The sequence below is a fragment of the Solea senegalensis genome, unplaced genomic scaffold (genome assembly GCF_019176455.1).
Source record: "Solea senegalensis isolate Sse05_10M unplaced genomic scaffold, IFAPA_SoseM_1 scf7180000017154, whole genome shotgun sequence".
Lineage (NCBI taxonomy): Eukaryota > Metazoa > Chordata > Actinopteri > Pleuronectiformes > Soleidae > Solea > Solea senegalensis.
In genome coordinates this window covers 143,571-166,965 of record NW_025322259.1, presented here as the reverse complement: position 1 = coordinate 166,965, position 23,395 = coordinate 143,571, and the positions used below count along the sequence as shown (strand labels likewise).

The window sequence follows — 23,395 nt, the reverse complement described above, 5'->3', positions numbered from 1 at the left end:
TCAACTTTTTGATAAGAAAGATGAAAACAAAACAGGAAAGTAATAATAATAACAATAAAATATTGTAAACTCATGGGATGTTGCTGAAAATAATTAAACCTAAACTTGTCACTACACACATAGGTTTGTGCAGCTGTTTTTCTCAGGACACCTCATTGATTTTCATTCATGTGGACAACCAAAGTGAAGACACTCACACACGCACACAACGCATTCCCTAGCCCCTTACCCTAACCATCACAACTTAAGTGCCTAACAATAACCCTTAATCTAAGCTTAAAGGTATAACCAGCCCTGTTGTCCTCACTTTCACAAAATGTCCTTGCTTCCTGTTATTTATTCTTACACAAAGATGTATGTACAAGTACGCGCATAGAGTTTGGTTTGACCGTCGATGACATTACATTGATTAGTGACTTACTCTAACTATCTACAACCATAACTACTACTGGCCTAACCCCAAACCGAACCATTCACCATTTCTTCACCTTAAAAAGTATTAATTTATGTGACGGGGACTTGATTATTGTTCATGTGAGGAAGACAAGCATTCATAATGTGACTGTGGAAACGGATTTAGGTCCCCACAGTATTATTAATACCTGGCATACACACACACACGGAACAAGTATTGGACACCTTGCTCAAGGGTAACCCAGACCTTGACCCATCCCATCATTTGTTCGAGCCATCCTCCAGGAACAAGCTCAATCCCTTTCTTTTATAAGGTTCAGTTAAATCACATTCTTAATGATAATTATTTCACCTAAACAGTGACTTGAACCCTGGACCCTCAGATTAAAGGTCTTTCCAGGCTTCGCTTACAAAGATATATGCTAAAAGAGGGAGTGAAAACTAAAAACAGATTTATTTCTTATACAATTTGAAAGTTGCATTGTAGGTCATACAAAAAGTAGAAAGTGTTCATATTCATATAAAAATATGAAAAGTAACCTTACCACATAGGAGAGTATTTGACTCTTAAGGTTTTTACACTCTGTGGGTGCTTTTTCCAGTTTAATTTGAATGTTTTTTTCATTGAAATGTATAGAAATAGAAAGTGAGTGGAAGAATTTTGGCCCACAACCATGTACCGTGGTTTATTTATATTTTACCTTATATATTTAGTGCATTTTTGCTGTTTGGAGCACCCACTAAAATACAATGACAATAACAATAACAAAACAATGATAATATTCAAGATTATTTGATTGTCATAACAATGCAACATTATCAGTGATGCCTCAACTTTACATAGTGGTGTGAGGGGTAGAAAATAAAGTTATACAGAGAAAGTACAAAGAAAAAGAAAAAGATATATAAGAAAGAACTTCCAAAAAATAAAAACAAGTAATGAATATAAACATTGAATAGTAAATTAAAAATAAAGTAAAAGTAGCTGGTACAAGCTTAAAGGCAGTTGAATGAGAATAATAGTATTTATTTATTTTTGTTTGTTTCATAATAAACAAAAACTATTTTAAAAAAATAAATAAAGAGTATGTGTTGATTTAGAGGGCGAGAGCGCATCAAGTTGGAGTCCCTAGTTTTCGCTTCGGCAGCGCCCCCTGCTCCTTTGTTCCGCCCCTACATCGCGCTGGCGGACGTGCACGCACGCAAGCAACAGATCCGAGCGCATGCGCAATTCATTGTTTTGACTGAAAATGCCGTCGGTTTCGAAAACGGCGGCCAATGCGTCTCCTCAAACCGAGAAACCTACCCACTATACGTGAGTAAAAGGCTTTCGCGCACACACGGCCGAATCACTCGCTGTCGAGGAAAACGCTCCTTGCACGTGCAGTAGCGCGCGTTTGCATTTTCGCCTCGCTCCTCAAACTCCTGCGTGCGCGTTAGAAAAAAAAAACATGGTGCTTTTCCTGGCTTTGTGACTGCCTTAACGTTACAGAGCAAACAGTGACTGCACACTGACGACACCAGTGCTAATGTGGGAAACACGCAGCCGACAGTCGTTAGCGGAAACCCCCCGCAAGTGTTTCACGCAGTTCGGGGCTTGTTTTGAACCGTCACTTGAGCATTGCGCGGTCTGCTAAATGATTAGCCAGGAACTCGCTAACCAGCCTGCTTGTAAATAGCTCGGCCTTATTTTGAGTTCCCCCTTACTACGCACATAAATACGCGTACGCTCACGGGCTTCCAATCAGCACTACGTCACAATACTTGCGTAGTTCGCTGTCGGAATAGCGAGCTAACGCCAGTGACCCAAAAATAAAGAGAAGCCTCAGCCACTAGCAACACAACACGACACGGAACATTTTCCTTTCCCCCCCCTTATTTTTCCCCCTTGCTCGGTTAATGTTCGCAGTGAGAACTCGGTTGTTGACGCCGTGTTTGTGCTTTTGTGTGTCTTTGTTTTAGATACTTGAAGGAGTTCAGGACAGAGCAGTGCCCGTTGTTCCTTCAGCACAAGTGTACGCAGCACAGACCCTTTACGTGCTTTCACTGGCATTTCCTCAACCAGCGGCGGAGGCGACCCATCAGGAGGCGAGACGGGACCTTTAACTACAGCCCGGACGTCTACTGCACCAAATACGACGAGACCACAGGCATCTGCCCCGATGGAGACGAGTAAGTGCCGCCGCCGCCACTCACTGTCACCCTCCCCGCTGCATGGGAATGTCTGCATGGGAATGTCGCTGACTATTCAGATTATGTTGTTTACGCACAACATGCTCGTGGGATTTTACTCTCACATTCCTCTTCACACCTGAAATCTGATGTTATAAACTGGTCAAGTTGTGTACTGAGGTTAAAATACTCCTTAGAATACTACTTTTTTTTTTAAATTTTGGCATAATTTGCTAATTGAGTATTTTATTTGCATTCAAGTTTACTTGTTAAAGAACAGGTGTTCTAATCAGATTATATTGTTTACACAGTGTGACTAATGCTCCATGCCTTAATCTTTGTGGTGTGAGTATAATCTTATTCAGATTAAGAGAATCACAAATCCAGTTTACAGTTTTATAATTATGAAAACGTAGAGGATATTATAATATGAACACGCCACATGCATTCCGTTTTATTCAGATTAAGTTAATCAGAACATGTTGTTGACATAGTACAGAACACAGTGTTATTATTATGTGAACTTTAAAAGGATGTCATAATCTCATTAAGATGAATACATGTCTCTGAACACTCCATTTATCTTCAATCAGATTATTGCTTATTCTGAGTGTACACTTATTCAGATTAGGTTAATCAGAACATGCTGTCTTTAAAAACATGATATCATCTGATTTCGATGAATACATGTCTCTGAACATTCCTCACATCTTCATTCTGAAGAAGATCGCGTTCTTCATTCTCAGAACACGATCTTTCTCATTATTATGAAAAAAAGGGTGACATAATCTGATTGAGATGAATACGTCTGTGTCTCTTAACACTTCACACATCTTCAAACTGACTATTGCTTACTCAGATTAAGTTAATTAGGACATGCTGTTTGAAGATGTAGCGACTAGTGTTTTATAATGTGATTAACATCAGACTACTGAATTTAGTTGAACTGAGTCAACTATTCAGATTAGAACGTTCGATAGAGTGTCCCATGTATTATTCCCGTCTTTAATGCTACAGATTGTAGTCTGATTATGACTTGTGTGTACGTTATGTTCGCTGCTGTGACATGTCGCACTGTACTCTGATTACGCCTCATACATATTGGTGGGTAATTACTGTCTTTGTGTCAAATGTATGACTGAACAGGCTCAACTCGTTTGTATTCAAATTAGGCTAATGTTGACTGGTTGGCTCCACCCTCCAGCGTTATATTTATGACTGTTGCTTTTTTTAAATTTCCTTTCTTCTTCAAGTAAAATGGCAACATGTGATTTGATGTAACGTCTGATGGAAAGTTTCATTTTGAAGCTTCATCTCAGGAGAGAGAGGAAAAAATATAATGAGTGATTCAAGTCTTTTAATTTGTAGTAATTAAAGACAGTTGCCTCATTGTGTGAGCAGGGATTTAATTAAAGTAAACAGCCTAACATTTAATTGAGCCTCACATAGAAGTATAAATAATACAAATAAAAAAACACCACAGCAATCCTTACAATTCCTCCTTTGCCAATGGAAGCTATTTCTGTATGACCTTATGTGTTGCTATAGCAACTGTTGCTACTCAAGAAAGGAGAATATTGCTGTATTCAGACAGGCTTTTTTGGCAGTGCATTTCTTGAGGCATGGCTGACTCTCAGTGGAATATCATTCCTGATTAAAAATGTATGCAACTTAGAAATTACATCCTCGTAGTGTAATTTATAATCCTTTCTGGGTCATGATAGAAAAACAACTGCTTGTTTATACGCCTTTTTACATTTATATAAACCTTGAATTGAAAGACATTTCTGTTGTTTTGATATCTTTGATGATCAACATAAACGTTTGCTTCATTTTAGCTGTCCTTATTTACACCGGACCACTGGTGACACAGAGCGCAAGTACCATCTACGCTATTACAAGACGGGCACTTGTATCCATGAGACGGATGCTCGAGGGCATTGTGTGAAGAACGGCCTCCACTGTGCGTTTGCTCACGGGCCGCATGACCTTCGACCTCCAGTCTATGATATCAGGTGAAAAACTCGGGGAACACTTGTCGTCTTCTCGGAAAAAGCAGATACTAGATTTAAAGCAACATTTAGGAGTTTAAAATTCAGGAGTGATAAACATCAGTTTCTGCTGTGCATAATTTGGAGTAACGTGATCTTAAACTAAAGGTTGATTAACATTCTGGTCTCTTCCATGGCTGCCAGTGGGGCTGAACAATTAATTGAAATTTTATCGAAATAGCACAAGGTGCAATAAAAGAGACATTTTTTTCTCAGAACTTTGTTCTCAGTGGTCATTTTTAAATATGTTTTTTTGCTAATTAAAATGAGAATAATGACGTAAAATGTCCATCCCCTCTGATACACGAATCAAAATGCTAATAGCAATTAGATGCATTTATTTTAAAATCATTCCGCCCCTGTCTAGAGCTTTAACGATCAACAATGTCATCTACTTCGATTATTGATTACTTGTTGGTTTGAGTGTTTTATTCAGTAATTAAAGCAGGTTTTCAGCTTCATAAATGTGAATATTTTCTGGTTTCTTTGCTCCGCGTAACAAAGGAAACCATCAAAAATTTATCATTTTGGTTTGTGGACAAAACAAGACATTTGAGAATATCATCATTTCCAGGTTTGGTAAACACAGATCAACAGTTTTCCAACATTACCAGAAAACAATTGACGGATTAATCAATTATAAAAAGAGTCATTAGTTGCGGCGCTAATACGCACTGATTTCAGCACACGGAATCGACCAAATTGAGTGATCATTTTGACATTTATTTCATATATTTAGCTGAAAAACTGCTGTTCATTCATGAAATAAGGTTGTAGCATTAGAGAGATTAACAAAATAATTTGTTCCTGTGAACCAAGCTTAAAAAAATAACGATAATTTTTCTGTACACAGAGAAATTCAAGCACAAGAAGCTCTTCAGAATGGTCAGCTCGGCTCTGGGGAAGGAATCCCAGATTTGCAGCCTGGTGTTTTAGCCAGCCAAGCTATGATTGAGAAAACTCTGACGGAAGACCCTCGGTGGCAAGGTGAGAAAAAACCCCGTCTTCAATCCACAACTCATTACAAAGGAGTAAACCTCTTTTTTTCTGCAAAATGAAATGAAAAAACATCTCTCTTTTTTTTTTCCCCTTTTACAGATACCAACTTTGTTTTAGCCAATTATAAAACAGACCAGTGTACTAAGCCCCCACGACTATGCAGACAGGGTTATGCCTGCCCACACTACCACAACAGTAGAGACCGAAGACGAAATCCACGAAAGTTCAAATATAGGTAAGATGTCACTCGGTTTAAGTTAAAAAAAAAAAAAAACACAAATGGGTTTTGATTGGTGTAGTAGCAGCACGTTGACCGTTGTGGTTGAAACACCGCTGCAGGTCGACTCCTTGCCCGAATGTGAAACACGGGGACGAATGGGGCGAGCCGTCCAAGTGCGACAGTGGAGACAGTTGCCAGTATTGTCACTCCCGCACTGAACAGCAGTTTCACCCAGAGGTGAGAAAATTAAAGGCTAGTTAGGTCACATTCAACATTTGTTTCAGTTGTTGTTTTACAACTTTTTTTCTGTAAATGTCTGTAAATGGAACTCTGTACATATTAGTTTTTTAAGGGTTGATTTTGTGTTCTTCATGGCTTGCTTTTTGTTTTGTTTCTTTAAGATCTACAAATCTACCAAATGCAATGATATGAGGCAAACTGGATACTGTCCACGAGGACCATTCTGTGCATTCGCACATGTAGAAAGTAAGTAAAAAGCCTGTGTAACACTGACACTTTGCATCCATACCACTAAGTTTACTTTTTAAAACATAACAGTAAATGTTTCAGAATATTCTCAGAATCAGAAGTAGGGCCGCAACGATTCATTGATTATTAATCGATTACGTCAACTACTTAAATCGATTTGAACGGTTTGAGGGTCAGCTTCTTAAATGGAAATATTTGCTGGTTTCCTTGCTTCATATAACAAAAATCATTACATTTTGTTTTGAGGACAAAAAAATACTTTTGAGAACATCATTTTCAGATTTTTGAAACAATCAATAAACAAACAATTATGAAAAGAATCGTTATTTGCAGCCCTAATCAGAGGTAATCTGCATCCATAGTATCTTACCTGAAAACATATCACATAATCATTGACATATTCATGTTGGTGTCCACATTCTCAGCTGTTGTTTTTTTACTTTAATAAAATACTATTTCTTTAAGAAGAAAAAAAAGGGAACAGCAATTGTGGGGGGAAAAAAAAGAGTAGGGACTTTTTCTTTCTTGCTCTGATGAGGAAGTGGAACTGAAATGACCAAGAAATGTGTTCACAGTTGATCGTGGAGTAGTGACAGAAATGAAAACATCATCATTTATTTACAAATGTGGTTCTGCCTGTTCAGACTAAAATAAAGCCCTGGAGTGTGAAATTGAAAATAGTCAGTAGTGTTACCAAACATAGAATCTTATCATACCAAGGCTTGGTACCATTTTATGTTTCTGATTAGACATATCTACTTTTATATTATCATATCTGCACTTTTATTAAATACTAGATCCCCTTTTCAACTTACTGGGGCACCTTTAGGTTCTTTTTTTAATACTGTATAGCCTTGTTTTCTACCAAGTGTTGCAGTGCAGCTCATCACGATGCTGTTTGGATCAGTGCACTCTAATCTGACTGTGTTCCTGCTGTAGTAGAACATGACACAGTAGTAGAACATGACACAGTAACCAAAGGGTGAATATGGAGGATATCAAGCATTCGGTGTTTTTTTATTTATTCACAGCATGTGGCAGTTTGTCTATCTGCGAGGAACATCTGTCCGTCTGTTAATCGGATAACTGTCCCAACTTACTCAGGGCTGTGGCTGTCACTTTTTTTTTTTATTAGAAACTCAATTTCAATTGTGCAATGTGAAGTTTATATTCAAACTGTAATTATCTGCTCGAATTTTGGGTGCTATGTTACTTGTGCTGTGAGTGAGTTTTGTTAGGGGAACTCCGTAGTGTCTTGATAAACACTGACAAAAAAAAGCTGTAATTACTCGTTTACAAACAAAACTTCGATTTGTAGGAGTCAGCCCGCAAATACAATTGAGGGTCATTTTATCAAGATGTTCATTTTACAGCACAACAAAATAGTGTGATTTTAGTTATTGTCCGTGGTGTAAAGCGAGCGAAATGTTCAGCTCTGTATCGGACGTTCGTGGTTCCTGGTTTTGTGTCTCAGTTTTCATTCCCATACTTCCAGGAATTCCCTCCACAGAAGAGACCATGGGTTCGTTGCTGACAGCGATGCAGTCGAGCTCACAGTCCCAGCTGGGCTCTCAGCAGTATTCAGAGTGTCCAGTCAGTGAGTGGAACAGTGGAGGAAACTCCACCATCAGCGCAACCAGTAGCAACGGACAAGTAGAAAGTGTAAGTTTCCCCCTCTCTTTGGATTTCTTACAAAGCAGCTAAATAACACTTCCACATAGGTTTACCCCCAGTCTTGTTTTCTTTACATTGATTTGTCATTATTACCATTTTCTTTCACTGTTTTTCATTGCATTACCACTATTTTACATGCACAAGCAGTTCCTCAGCAGCTCCCACTCAAAGATATATTCTCTTTTTTTTAAATTTATTTATTTATTTTTTTTTAATGTTTTGATCATCGTTTTTTTTATTGAGACCATGTGCCGTTTCTCTTTCTCAGGTTTCATGTTCTAATAGTTCAACTGTAACGACCTTTTCATGGGTTTCCAAGTAGGGGTGGGTAAAAAAATCGATACGGTGAAATGTCGCAATATATTTCGCTTTTGAGACACCAGGTAACATTTTTTTTGTTTTTTTTAAAAGCATATACATTTTAAACTACAAATAAACATTAAACATTTTGTGGATTAGCAAAACAAACAAAAAAACAATTGACGTTTCATTCCACTACATGTGCCTACAAGTGCTCGCTCTCACTACAGCTGTTGTGTGAGTATATCGCAATGTATGATTCCGAAAACACGCAGTATATCGCAATATTGTGACGGTATCGTATTGTGGTGTCTCTGGCGATTCCCACCCCTAATTCTAAGATGGCTGCCACAACTCTACTTTTACGGTTAATTGCAATTCTGTCATATTTATTTCACATTTAATCCATGAACATGTTTTTAAACGTTCTGTTTTTTTCATAATCTTTCTTAAGTAATCGTTTTACTAAACAATTATTGTTTCCCATATCTAGTTATGACGACATTATTAAATGTTTTCCCACAATTATTCAGTTTTTAATCATCTCTATGTTATATGGAGGAAAGAACCCAGAGAATATTAAAATATTAAAACATTTAACCAGAGAGCTCGTTTAATTGTTTAAAATACACTCAAACCGATTAATTGTCTATAAATCATTGCAGACCTGAAATTGTCAGATGATTAAAGGTTGATTTTCGGTCCTGAAATGAGAATTAAAGAAACCAGTTGTGGTTTCAAACGTCTTTATGGTCAGAAAACAACACTTTATACATTTAAACATATATTATCAATACAAATTCTATCATTTATATTGTTTCTGAATTATTAGCCAGCCCTACACATACTTATTAGAAACACAAGAAGTTGATACCAGGGTGATGTGATTGTTTTAAAAACAAACAGTCCTCCAATCAGACAAAAACACTAAACAGCCACTTGTGTTTGACACTCCGCATTTTAATTCCCCTTTCTAGTTTTCTGTCGCTGCTTCTTGGTGTTGTTGTGATTAAAGCAGGAGGCTGCCCACTCGTCTGTTTCCACCGCTCAAAGCAAAGAAACTGTAATCAAACACTCGACTCTGCCTCATGTCGCTCTATGAATGACTACAAAACACGTCGAGTGTCGCGTGATCCCCTCGCACCACCTCCGCCGATGATTGCGTGTAATTCGGCGGTTAAACCACATTAAGTGGTATGATAAAAGCGAGTGAATCAGCAGCTGCTCAGGAGCCTGTCACCACATCACAGCTTAAGAGAGAGAGAGAAAATTTTAATTAGTTAAAGCTGTGAAGTTAACATTCATGTTTAACCGTTTCCATCTGTTTCTTTTTATTCATTTTTTTAGATTAAGAATAAGCTGGATCACAAAATGATGGACCAAGAAAAGCAGGTCAGTATTTTCAATGGGTTTCTTTGTGTTGATCATACTTGGTTTGACCATGATTCTCAAACTGTGGTGCACGAGCTTCCTCTGGTGGTAAATCAGAAATACTGTTCTACTGTATATACAGGGAGTGTGATTGGAGTGGAGATGAGAAAATCTGACCAGATAGTGTAGAAAATGGAACAAATAACAAAAGAAGAATAAATTCAATAATAATAATTAGAGTCTAGAGCTGAAACGATTAATCGATTACTAAATTAATCGACAAATATTTTGATAATCGATTAATTGGTTTGAAGCTTTTTTCATGATTAAGATAAGATTTCCGATTGTTTAAGCTTCTTAAATTTGAATATTTTCTTCATTTCTTTGCTCTGGATAACAAAGAAATCATTAAAAGTGAATCATTTTTGTTTGTAGACAAAACAAGACATTTGAGAACATCATCATTTCCAGGTTTGACGAACACAGATCAACATTTTTTAAGGTTTTCTGATTACGAACGATTAATCGAGAAAATAATCGACAGATTAATTATTAGTTGCAGCTCTATTAGAGCCGTCTTATCTCCCGTTCCATCTTAATCTAATTTCACTCTACCAGTGTGCGAAGCATATGAGAGGAGGCGGCATCCAACTATTATTCTCATAATCCATTAATCTCGATCGTTTTCTAGATTAGTCGAGTACTTGTTTGGTCCGTAAAAACATTGACAAATGTTGATCTGTGTTTCCCAAACCTGCAAATGTTGATGTTCTTAAATGTCTTCTTTTCTCCACAAACCAAAATATATATAATACTCAAGTTTTATTGATTTCTTTGTTGCATGGAGCAAAGAAACCAGAAAATATTCACATTTAAGAAGCTGAAAAATCAGAAAATGTGTTTTAATTATTGCAAAAACACACAAAACCTCAATAATTTGGTGGTACTTGGTATAAAAACTCAAAACAAAACGATAATTAACAACAAATACCTCCTCTGCTCTCCCTTTTCAGACACAAAATACTGTATTCTCTGCGGTGAACCCTTTAGCGTCCAGCTTTACCTCCAGTATAACGTCCAGCTTGGCCTCAAGTATTGGCTCTGACAGCTCGTCACCCACCACCTTATCAACGATGAATGCAAAAGCCACTCCTTTCTATCCCGGGAGCAACACGGTGGAGTCTGTCATAGGTAAGTGTCACATTAAGACGCCGGTAAACGGATCAAACCCACTGCTCCCTTCTGGGTTTTGTCAAATGTCAGACAGGACGCGTTTTGCACTTCCCTCAGGTTCTGCTCTGGACCTCAACTTCAGTGACATTAATGTGGCGTCTCTGGACAAGGAGTTAGAGGAGCAGGACCACAGTGTTGGGTTGACAAGTAAGGAACCATAGTTTGTTACCGTTTTCATTTGATTATGAATCACAAGCTGTGCATCATTCATTCTTTCCATATTCAACTGAGAATCTAAAAAGTGCGGAGGACCCTATTGAAAGTTGAAGTTATTAGGGCCCGAGCATGAACGCTAGGGGCCGAAACAATTGTTATCCTTAAGATTATTATTATAATATCCATTGGCTTTACGGTAGTTGTTGAGGGGGTTAACATGCATAAAAACTCTTGAAACTTTGTACAGGGGTCAAATCTGGTGAAAACGCATAGTGCTCGGACCTGTGCGTTGCACCAGGCCTCTATAGCGCCCCCTAAGACAAACGTGGATTGACCGAGCCAAGATTACGTTGCACCGAATTTCACGAAACTCGGTGGGAGCTTGTAATAGCCCAATACAAACAGAAAAGTCAATTGGGACCATGGCCTCAACTCAACAGGAAGTCGGCCATCTTGGCGATTTGCACACTCTGTAAATGCTCGAACTAGACAATTTGTACTAGTTCTTCTTTTTTTCTGGTGGAAAACGTACGTGTTAAGTTGTTAAGTGAAAAAGCGTGGGAAAACTGGAAGTGGCAGAAAAAAATGCTTTTAGGTGATTTTTTTGTGAACGTTGGTACACGCGTTAATCATGTCAGGACAAAATAGTGAGGACTTTTGTACCAATGGTATTTGTACAAACTTGTGCTAGAGCTTTAATGTGATCATCTTTTGATTTAAAATCTTAAAAGAAGTTGAAAAAAAACTTTTCTAATGTAATACAGGTTTTCTACTGCCTAATTTGCCAAACACAAAAACTTTTTGGAGCACAAAATCTAAAGTATTAGTAATTAAGTAGTAATTAAATAAAATTGATCGATTTTAGATTCTTATTTGAATATTGACAGAACAAATGACACACAGATTAATCACAAAGTCTTTGATTCGTGTGATTTAGTATTATGTAGTATTTTGTTCATTTTCGGATTAAATTTAAGGGGAAATGCTCAGGTGTTTTATGAATGATAATCATTATTATTGTCGACTTTGTGAAATATTGGCAGCAGTGCTCAGTTATCACGGCTGAATAAAAGCAGGGGAAACAGCTATTTTTTTTATCATTGGTTGTTTTAAAACTGTTGTTTTAAAAATGGCAGCCATCACCTGCATCTGTCTGAGCTGCCCATGGGTTGTGGTGTGTATTTAATGGTGAATCTTACAATTTCATGAATTGATTTCAGGTCATAAAGGTTGATTTTAAACAGAAAATGTATTTCATTAAGCTTAAACAACTTGTAAGGTCATTTCTGAATGCACTGCAGCGATTTCCTCCTGTCGGAGACAAACTTCTCCCACGGGAGACGCATTAAGAGACTTTGACTTTGTAACAGCAGTGTTCTCCTCGTGCTGACAGGTCACAGAGTTCTCGTCGGCTCAGCCCCCGTTAACATTCCCGGCTCTCTGGCACGGTCGTCCTCTTTCAATTCCTCGTCATCGCTCTCCACCTCCCCGCTGAGCTCGCTCTCCCAGTCGCTGTCACAGTCTCTCCTGTCTGCGGCGGTATCGCAGCAAAATCAACCTTCAAATATGTTGGCCAAACAAGAGCACGGCCTCCTGGGAACGACCACCTCCTCTTCCCAGAACTCTTTAGGTGAGCTGATAGCATCAGAGGGAAAGCATGTGACTTTGGATTTCAATCTCTTACTCCTCCACTGCACCTTTGACTTACTATACAGTTACAACACCAAGTCGTTTGCACTTCCTTTGATTCTTGTTGTCATTTTAACTCTAGTTTCCTGTTTATTCGAAGTATGGCTGATCATATATTCAAAAAAAACAAAAACTGCTAACACAATGAAGGGTTAGGGATGGCTCGATTCTGACACCAGTGCCGATATCACCGCCTCAAGCAGTCAAAACCTCTCTTTACGAAGATTAATCGTCTTTCCTGTGTGTTTTTCAGGCTTAAATGGAGGAGCCAGCAGCATTTGGGACTTTGTTAGCGGCAGCTTTTCGCCGAGTCCATCTCCAGTTTTCAGCAGCCTGACCTCCACAAGCAGCGGCGCTGATCTGACGCGACTTTTTAGAGAGCTGGACGAGGCCAAGAGGAAGATCAAGCAATGGGAGGAGGCCTGGCATCAGGTCAAACAGGTCAGTGTTTAACGCCAACTCTCACTGAAGTGTTTATGTTAAGGGTACGATTTGACTTTTTTGATTCTTCACTAAATACTGTGTATACTCACTGGGTCAAAAAATACACTGGATCAAATGCATTTTTTACTTATAAAAAAGGGAGGCAGGCAAATAGTCAAATAACCCTATCATTATCCTACTGATAGGGTAATAATAATAACAGTAATAATATAATTATCCTAAAAGACTCGTTTATGCACTAACTATTACTTTCTCGATTTTCTCGATTAATTTGAGTCCATAAAATGTCAGAAAGCAAAAAAATTATTAATTATTAATCATTGCAGCCCTGTTTGCACCTATAAACCCAGAAACTGAGTTGGTTTTAAGACTTATATCTGCAGTACACCCCACAGCCACATGAGGGAGCATGCTCCCTTTCTATTAGTTAGTCCTGGTTTCTGTGTAAACAAAATCACATATCCTGTGGATAATTTCAGCTAAATTCATTTATTTGGTCTCGTAAATGTTTGTGTATTTGTATTTTTATGCAAATTTTTCATCTAACTAGTTTATCTAGCTATTCAAACTACTATCAGTTGTCAGAAATGGCAATAAACACAGTCAGAAACTTCATAAAATGCCAAATTTGCTCGACTTGACAGCTAAAAAAAACAATTTTTGGCGGGTTTGATTCTTGACTCTCTGACCAATCAGTGGCCGACGCTGAGTGTGTTGACGTCACATTTTAGTATCAGCTCAGCTCGCGTAGAAAACAAAAAAACAAAGCAATGCAAAAGCGACATTACTGACAGCGACTGACGAGTTTCATTCATTAACCCTAAGACTCTGTCTCTCTTGCAGGCGTGTGAAGCATGCCAGAAAGAAGCCCGCGAGGCGAAGGAGCAAGCGAAAACGGCCGAGGCGGAGCGGCAGCTGGCGGAGCAGAAATGGGAGGAGACGGAGCGCAAGCTGAAAGAGCTCCAAGGAGACTTTGACGTTCTCTGCCGCTCCCCGGGAACACCGCTCCTGCGCAGCTATGGCGAGCTGGAGCAGCTCCCCTTGTCCAAACTCCACTCCATCCAGAGTCAGCTGCGTAATGACCTAGACCTTATAGACGGGGTAAGAAAGACGAGATCATACAACGCATTTTCATTCGTAGCCTCGCCGTAGTCTTTTTTTTTTCTTTTTTTTTCCTTTTTCTTTAAACAGACTCATCATCACGCATGCTTTTGTTTTGAAAAAGTCTGCATGAAGTGCATTTTTCCTTTAAAGCTCCGGCTGATATTCGCTCTTTTTCTTCCCCCCCAACAGGTAATATATCAGCTTCAGTCAAAGAAATGTATAGTTTGCCAAAAGCATGATCGTTGCATTGTTCTGCAGCCTTGCCAACATTATGTGTTCTGTGAGACGTGTGCACCTAGTAAAACAGAATGTCCTTACTGTAGAACGAAAATACTCAAGTGGTGATGTAGAGAGTTTTCAGTGAATTGAGGTACTATTTAAAATGAATTAGCCCTTTGGTGAAACTACTTATGTATTACTAAGGTATTACAATACACTTTCTAAATAGCAATGTCTGTTTTCATACAGTGATTTAATTCATTTAGAAACAAAATGATGTTTGACTGACGAGAGCGTCGCAAAACCGCGTCGTGTACGAGGGGATTCAGTCACCGCTGCTTTTGCTCATTTTATCTATACGACCAGATCTCCACAAAGAGCTGCGGAACCCAGATTAGAATATGAAATGTACCCTGTGGTGCCTAACCCTCAATTATGACTCGAGACAATAAAGAACGATTGATTTACACTGTGATGTAAAGACATTGTACTGACAAGAAATGCAAATATGCATTGTCCTTTTGATAAATTGCTATTTTTATGAAATACAAAATTACAAACAAAAGTAAAATTGCACTTAGTATAAGTTTAAAACTAAAAAGACATGAATGAGGCTGGGTTCATTACTGGTTCTTACCTTTCATGTCGAAGGTTTTTAGTGAATGTGTTTCAACTCGAGGGGGTTTTTGTGTGTAAAGACTGGAAAACGTTGCTACTCTTAACATGAAAAGGAATATGTCAGTTTTAAAAAAGCATAGTTAAAAAAAAAACGCCTCATGTCTGTCACATTTTAAGATCAATCTAAGAGTGGAAAAGGTTTGTGGAATGAAATTATAATTCAGAATATTCAAATCAAACGTTTCCTCTCTGTTTGATCGGTGGATCCGTTTCACACGGTCAGGAGATCGTTATTTAAAATGGTGAAAGCACAGCATTAATGGGCAAAACTCAAAGTGGACGAATGTGACGTGTATTTACAACATTTTATAAAAGATTGGAGCTTCCAGGAACTGGCAGATTTTGTATTTGTAAGAGGTTTCCCGTTCATGTGCAGCAGCGTGGGGGGAAAAATGTGTGAAAAGCAAATTCCACCGCGGCTTCTGTTGTTACTAAGCAACCAAAAATGAGGGAGCTGCCGAGATTTTTGAAGTTGTTGCAGCTTCGTGGAATTTGAAACACATTCAAGCGAGAGTTTGACCTACGTCTAAAGTATTAAGCACACAAAAATCGAACTTGGCTGCACACAAACGGCCCCTTAATTTGCAGATTTGTTAATCAATCAGCAGCAGTAAATGTCGGACATTTGTCACAGTTCATCTTTAGGTGAAGCCGCCATTTGCTTCAAAACCCCTCCAGATTTTTCCAAATGCCGCCAGTCAAGCATCATTATTTTTGACCAACTTTCTGAAGAAGTCTGATTTCTTATTAAAGCACTTTGTTGACCTGGGACTTAATTAAAGGGTATATAGAGTTGTTTTTCTTATTTGCTTTAAGCTGCTTTGTAGGTATTTGTTTGTGTCTCTTTTTTTTTTGTTAGTTTTATACTTTTTTCCTATATAAGCTAATGTCTGAAGCATTGTCTGTGTGTACTGTGAAACATAATTTGAATATTTCAATGTTTCCTATTGTTAAAATCATGGCATGGTTCTACATATTATGTAAAGATTTCATAGAAAAAAAAAGTACTTAAATAGTTTCTACTTTCATAGTTAGATTTATAAAAAATAAAAGAGAAAAATTTCAATCAAATAAAGTGCAAATTTAAGATGCATTTTAGGCGTAAACCAGCAGCTGTAATATCAGTAAAGGCACATGCTACATGTTAAGGCTGTTATTCAATCACTTAGTTTGGTTTTTGTAGAGATTTATATTAGCCTAGCCGTTAGAAGAAGCATGTATTGTATTTGCTAAAAGCCTGAAATGGTGATTTTTCTTTTCTTTCCTTCTTTTTTGTAGGAATCTAGCCTCTTGACTTTGTCTAGAACATATCGGCCTCTAACTCTTAAAGTGCCTTGCCTTAGCGCGGGAAAAAAAGGATTTTGTGTCGAATTCTCCCGAGCGAGACATAAGTCGTCAAAGCTTGCGCGCAGGTTTTTCGACAATGAAGCCGTGACACGCGTGTGTTATGATGGTGTGTGCGTGTACACACATTTATACAGTATAAACATACCGGTGTGATTGGCAAATCCCATTATTTAAGTATTTCTGCGGAAAGGTCATTGAAAACAAACATTGATCCCATCCAGACTTGGTGTTGACGTCCCTCCTCAGCGCAGGGAAGCATGATATTGGGACTTTTTGGGCCGAGAACGGATACCGGTTTACATTTTCTCCCACACCTAACTCCAGAGGTCATGTAGTCTCTTCTGTATTGAAACAAACATAATATTTTACATACTCGTGTCGCAGCAGATGCAGATATACATTTCCGTAATTGCGTAAAGTAAAGAAACATAGAAGTAAAAAGTAATCTGTCCAGAATGTGTCTTGGATCACAGCAGCTACATACAGATTACCAGCCACTGTATGTCGTTCACATCCAAGTACTTGATTTGAACTACAGGTGACTTCTACCTGAATGGGACTGTCCTCTCACACACTGATACCTGCATTCACCTGCTAATATTAGTGTGAAAGAGGCTTCAGTATTAAAAGTGGGGGGGATGGTTCCAAAACAATGTCAATGCTGAGCATAATCCAAAACAACGGCAATGATTTTAATGTGGTGGCCAAGTATTGGGATCTAGGATTACGCTCTCTGTGTCACGACAACTGGAAAAGTCACTACATCCGCTGGTGGTGTGTGGAGACATGTGGCCACCGCTCTTAGCAGTGCATGAATGTAATCCGTCATCGGGTGGGATTAAAATCCACTTTCTCAAGTGACGTCATGACTAATTTTTAAAAAACAAAACAAATGAACAAGAGCTTTGATTCTCTGATGCGCTTTTCCACTACTAGTGCCAGCACGACACAACTTGGAACGCTTGTTTGGGTTTTTTTGCTTTGCCATTCGTGATAGTACCTGGTACCTTTTTTTTTTTTTTAGTACCAGCATTAGTGAGGTTCCATCGATCATTAACGCACAAGGACAAACGCGCACATAAAACTCGTTAACATCAGACACATCTGTACAGTCGCACTTGAGGACGGATGTTAAAACCAGGTCTTGGCGTGGTCTCTGTCGGTGCCTGTCCTGACTTCAACCTTTTGAGATGGAACCCCTCTTTTTCTCCAACAACCAACCACTTCTCCACCCACTCATTCCTTTTGGTCGTGGTGCTCTTTTTTTGGTGCAGCTTGAGTCATTTTGAAATTAGGTTTTTCAAATTGAAGGTTTGGGAGTATGCAAACACGTGACTTTGTACAGCGACGCGCGTATATATACAAATGCTTTTTAAACCGTTCCGTGAGTTTAGTTTAGATTGTAATAATTCTGCAGCGAATGAAGAATCCTGTAGTAACGTTTTTTTTTTAAATGTTTCTTTCTTTTCTTTGTCGTTGTGCTTAGGTTGCTATAAATTGAAATGACCTTCTACTGTGTTAAAACAAAAAATCTTTTTATTCCTGCTTTAAAAGTCACTAGAAAATCTCGTATCTCCAGGTACACCCTTTTTACTACTACTTCTATTAGAAATATGGGAATAATGCATTGTTTACATTCACAGAAATGACAATTAAGCAACTCAGAGGAAAACAAACAACAACAAAAGCTGATAGTATTTTAGCATTTTCATGACAATATTTCAGCATCAATAGGCAGGCTCAACACGTGCTATTGCATGTTATGCGATATATTAACCAGCTACAGAGAAAAAAAAAAGAAAAAACAAAAAAAATTTGCACTGTGTCACACTGCCAGAATATTTGTATGGACTTCTTTTTTTAGTGTAGTAAATGCTTAAAAACGTCTGCGAGCTTCGCTGCTACTGGGGGAGGGAAAACAAAAAAAGGTATTCATGTTATTTCTCGTTACACATTTCGGTGTTTCGAACGCTATCGTGCGTTCACAGGCAGGTCAGATATCCGCGCCAGAAAACTCACAACGTAACCGGCTGCCCGCGTTTCAACTGGACTACGACTCATTTGTAAATCCCATCAAAGTTTCCATACTTTTGTAAAAAAGAAAAATCACTTAGAAATGATGTCACAGACCTCTGCTACTGTAGATTCTCCGCCCACGTCTTTCACGTTACCGGAAGGTTAGCGTGCTTTTTGTCCCGATTTCTGACTCCCGTAACCCCAAACCCCGTACGTGGGATTAGCAGCGCACCGTGCAGCTAAATTCACACGCTTCTATTCTTTCTTTTGTTTTTACCTACAAAATTGAATGATGTCTAGTGTTAAAAAAAAAAAGAAATGTACAATTTGAACCAAAGTGGTGTTCTAGCAGATCTCCAAATACGGATTCTAAAGGGAAAACCCGCCCCTTTTCAAACAATTTTTAAGGAATCCGAATCGGAAAATTCGCAGCCCCGAGGTTAGGTCGATTTTAAAAATGCGACAAAGTCCAGGAATTCTGTTTTGAATGCATTTTTTTTGCTTTAATATTTCGTTTAGTAGAACATGTTTATCTTCTAGTGAGTAAATGACACAAACTATGCCAACAGATTTTACTCGCGACATTAACGGACTAAAGCCCGATTTTTTGCAATTTTACCAAAGACATGTTTTTGTTTTTTTCTGCGTTATTTCTTTTGTACGACATTTCATTCATTACCTTTTATTTCTTTAAAGTGATCACCTAGTACCTTAAATAGATACAGTGTGTGGTTCATTAACAGAAATTAGCAACATCTTTCTTCTTTATTATCTAAAGTTAGTGATAGTGAGTTGATACACAAACGATCAAACATGCATGAGTCACATCCTCACAAATTGTTCTTTGTTTTTAAATAGCTGTGTTTAAATATACAGCACATTTATGGCGAGGATTCAGCGTGCGTTTTATTTACAGTGAAGGAAAGTTTAATGGCCATAAAACAGACGTTCGTTCTCTTTTTATCGACTCTTTTTGAACCAGATCGTTTCGTCAGTCATGATTTATACATAATATGCTGTTTAGAATGAGGCGCTTTCTCTTTTATTTACCTGGTGTTTTAGTTGTCTATCTCTGAAACCTGTGATCCAAATCATTAGGGCTGCAATTCATCAATGACTTAATCCATCGTCCACTGTCGTGATAAGTGATTAATTAGGTGTTATTTCGAAAGTAGTTTCTCTGATTTTTCTGCATCTTGAATGTGCTTGTTTGGTCCATAAAGTGTTGGAAAGTATTGATTGTTGTTTTTTCCCAAACCTGGAAATATTAATAATAATATTCACATTCAAGAAGCTGAAAAATCAGAAAGCTTGTTTCAATTATTTAATTAAGTGTTCAAAAAAAAAGTAGTTTCTTTGATTTTTCAGCCTCTTGAATGTGAATATTTTCTTAATTTCTTTGCTCCGTTTGACAAAGAAATCATTAAAACTGAATAATTTGGGGTTTGTGGACAAAAACGAGACGTTTGAGAACATCGTCATTTCCAGATTTGAGAAACAAAAAATAATTTTTTTCAACATTTTCTGACATTTATGTACTTGATTAATCGAGAAAACAATCAACAGATTAGATTAGATCAGAAATAATTAGTTGCAGTAACTATTATTTGTTTGATCCAAAAACTGTTGTTTTTCTCCAAACCTGTAAATTCAGTTTTCATGATTTCTTAGTTTTATGGAGCAAAAGAAACCATAAAATATTCACATTTAAGAAGCTGAAAAATCAGAAAACTCAAACTGATGACTCGATCATCAACAGTTCATTTAGTAATCGATTAATAATCGCTGCAGCCCTCGTTGAATGAGATTGTGACAAGCATCAATGGCAGATACAGACAAATGAAATGATTGTAAATTTGTTTTGACGGCCCCTTTTATCTCTTGTGGTTTTACCAATTTTTAAAAAAAGAAAAGCAAAGAAAGAGACTTAATTTCCAGTCGTGGGAAGCACAGCTTACGTTTTACGACCATTTCCACTTTGAAGTTATCGTCTGTGCCTTGTTTGACATCACAGCGTTGATTGGTGTTTTGAGTTGCGATGGCCATCACAAATACTCGAGTATCTGATGATGCCAATATCGGTCCAACAGTCACTTTTAGACCTTTTTAATCCGTGTTATTTCAAATACATAATTCTCCAACTGTGTAACAAATATTCTTCTCCCATAAAGAAGAAATAAACCGGATTTTACGCATTTATCTGTCCGATATCCCTGATTTTTTTTGAGAGAATATTTGTCGGGTAAGCGTTTTATTGCTCAGACGATTCAAATAATCAGATGATTTTTAATTCGAATCAAAATTCCAGTGCCTTACAGAGTTTTTCGTGGACCACAATGATTTTTTTTATTTTATTTTATTTTACCAATAACTGTCTCTCTCGGTCTGTATTTGCCATCCTGTTTGGGGAAAATAAATAAATAATAATGCAGCAATACCACTGAACACAAAGATTTTTAATCAAGATTTAGATTTTTGGCACCAAATACAAAGGAAAGAAGAACTCGATTGATTGTTTGTGACGAAAAGCACCAAATAGGACGAATCTTGTAAATGAAACTGTAATAGATGTAATATCAATATGCTCTGCATTGGAATAGCTTAATCTATTTTGCATTATTGTTACTTGTCGTGTGTCGTCTTTATTTTCTTTTTTGTTTGTTTGTTTTTTGTAACCTTATGAAAATGGAGCCTGAAGATTTATGCAATCTTATTACATGTATATGGAGTATGACGTGTGGAAACTGTTCAAAATAAAAGAAAAAAAGTTATTTTAGACTTTTAAGCCCTGAAATATATTGAATGTATTCTTTCTAAATCTAAATTAGATATTGAAAATGAATGGGTCACTGGATATTATGGAGCTTATGGAGTTTAATTCATTTACGATGTAGCATCTAGTTTGTGAACTGCTATTCAATAAAAAAAATAATTAAAAAAAAATTATTATTAGAACTCAAAAAAATGCAAGTTTTCAAGTTTCTATTTGTCGCCGTATGGAGGGAAATCTAAGGAGAGAAATGTGTTTTTCTCAGGGTAATACAGCAATTTAATAGAACGTGTGTTAAATCTGAGGAAAGTGCATTTCACGGATTTATAAATGTCAGTGAGTTTAGACATTATTTATAGATAGAGTAAGAAATAAGTCCCTTATTTTGTGACAAAGGTGTATGGATATGTAGGAAATTCTCCACAAATACTCGTAGAAATGATTCTGTTCTGTTGGTATATTGATATTTTTTTTTTGTGTTGTGAACACAAAGAAATTGGTGCAAGTCTTAGAATTCTAGGTTTTCTTTCCTTTTTTTGTTTCTTTTCTACATCGAGGATTGTGTGTAATGCATAATTTCTGTAGTGACTTACTAGTTTGTTAACACTTGTTCAATTGTTACACTACAGGTATGCAATGGTTTACAGAGTTCACAGAATTATTTTTATCATCTTGAGAATTAAAAAGAAAAAAGTGATTTTTTTCATCCGAAAACGAAACGTGTGGAAACTCATTGTCTCGAATGCAACTTGATCGAATAAAGACGTGGATTCTAAAACATGGTGCTTGTGCCTTTTAAAGGTGATGATGACATATATATGTAAAGAAATGTGTGGTATTAAAGCAACACACTGTAGGATTTCATCCTTCAAATGATGTCTCTGAAGATTATTTCGATGGTACGCTAATTCAAATGTCATTTCTCTCATAGTCTGAGCAGATTACACTGGTGGAACAATTCAACATGTTTGATATTTCAAGTGAATGTTGATTGGGGGCGTGAGTTGACCAGGAAATGGATGTTGCATACTTTTGTTTAGAACCATAACTTCATAAAAGTCGATACTATTTTCTTTTTTCCAATACTGCTTATTGATCCAGGGCTTTAACGGTACTCTCACTGGTTCTTTTCAAGATAAAGACTGAAACAAAATAAGAATGAATCATTCTCATCATTAACATTGAGCAGAACTGGAACAGTGTTATTTTAAAGCAGTTATTATAAGTTTAATGTTAACAAAAATGGAATACTTGTTGTTACAGCCCTTACGGCTCTTAGGCTGCAACAAATGCAGCGAATGCTTCTTAAACCATGTGTTGTCCTGGTCCAGGTGTGGCTCATCACCATAGCGATGACCCCGCCTCCCCAAGGCGGCTAGCAGACGAGCATTGGGGTCGTCACGTCGTTCACAGAACTTTTTAATATGCCCAAACAACCATGTTTTCGGACAACACACACTCTCATCAGCTGCTAGGATTTAACCAAAAGTGTTAAATTTAAAAATTTAGAATATTGTGGATGGATGAATGTGTGTTCATCGTCATAAATTCTTTTTGGTTTGGAACTAATTCAATAAATTAAACATATTTATCTGTTTCCCAAATAACCACTTTCATGTTGGGACAGTATTAATCTCTAAACTGACTAAAACCTACTATTAACTCATCGTATGGGTAAGTATTTATAATATATAATATAAATAAAATGATCTGATTGAAGTTGGGTTGTCAAGACGAGCCGTCTTTTAGAGACACAATAAATGATGAATGTGAATCTACGCTGCAAAGAAACCGAAGACGTCAAGAGTTCTCACCTTCTCGTCTGCACTCGACACAATCTTTGCGACGTGTTTCCCGTCATCCTCCTCGCCGCCACCAGGTGGCAGCCCGATCTCGGCGTGACCTCCAGCGTTCCGTGCCCCCGCAGATGGCCCGTCCGCGAGGGCATGCGAGGTAATCCAACTGTTTTTCAGCGAACCTGGTACCAACAAACAAGCACACACGGGCGTTTGTTTGCCGCACTGTTTACAAAGGTCGTCTGGAACTGGA

General features: G+C 37.6%; 1 protein-coding gene across 1 annotated transcript; it reads left to right on the top strand.

Moving 5' to 3' along the window:
* The first annotated feature begins 1,659 nt into the window (after positions 1–1,659).
* unkl (unk like zinc finger) lies at positions 1,660–18,299 on the top strand. Its single transcript, XM_044018403.1, has 15 exons — positions 1,660–1,729; positions 2,377–2,586; positions 4,425–4,601; positions 5,491–5,624; positions 5,736–5,871; positions 5,976–6,093; positions 6,258–6,342; positions 7,841–8,007; positions 9,667–9,711; positions 10,704–10,881; positions 10,981–11,070; positions 12,473–12,709; positions 13,022–13,209; positions 14,056–14,313; positions 14,506–18,299. Exons 1-15 carry the CDS (start codon positions 1,665–1,667, stop codon positions 14,659–14,661), a joined length of 2,244 nt encoding a protein of 747 aa, XP_043874338.1. The 5' UTR covers positions 1,660–1,664; the 3' UTR covers positions 14,662–18,299.
* Positions 18,300–23,395: the final 5,096 nt, after the last annotated feature.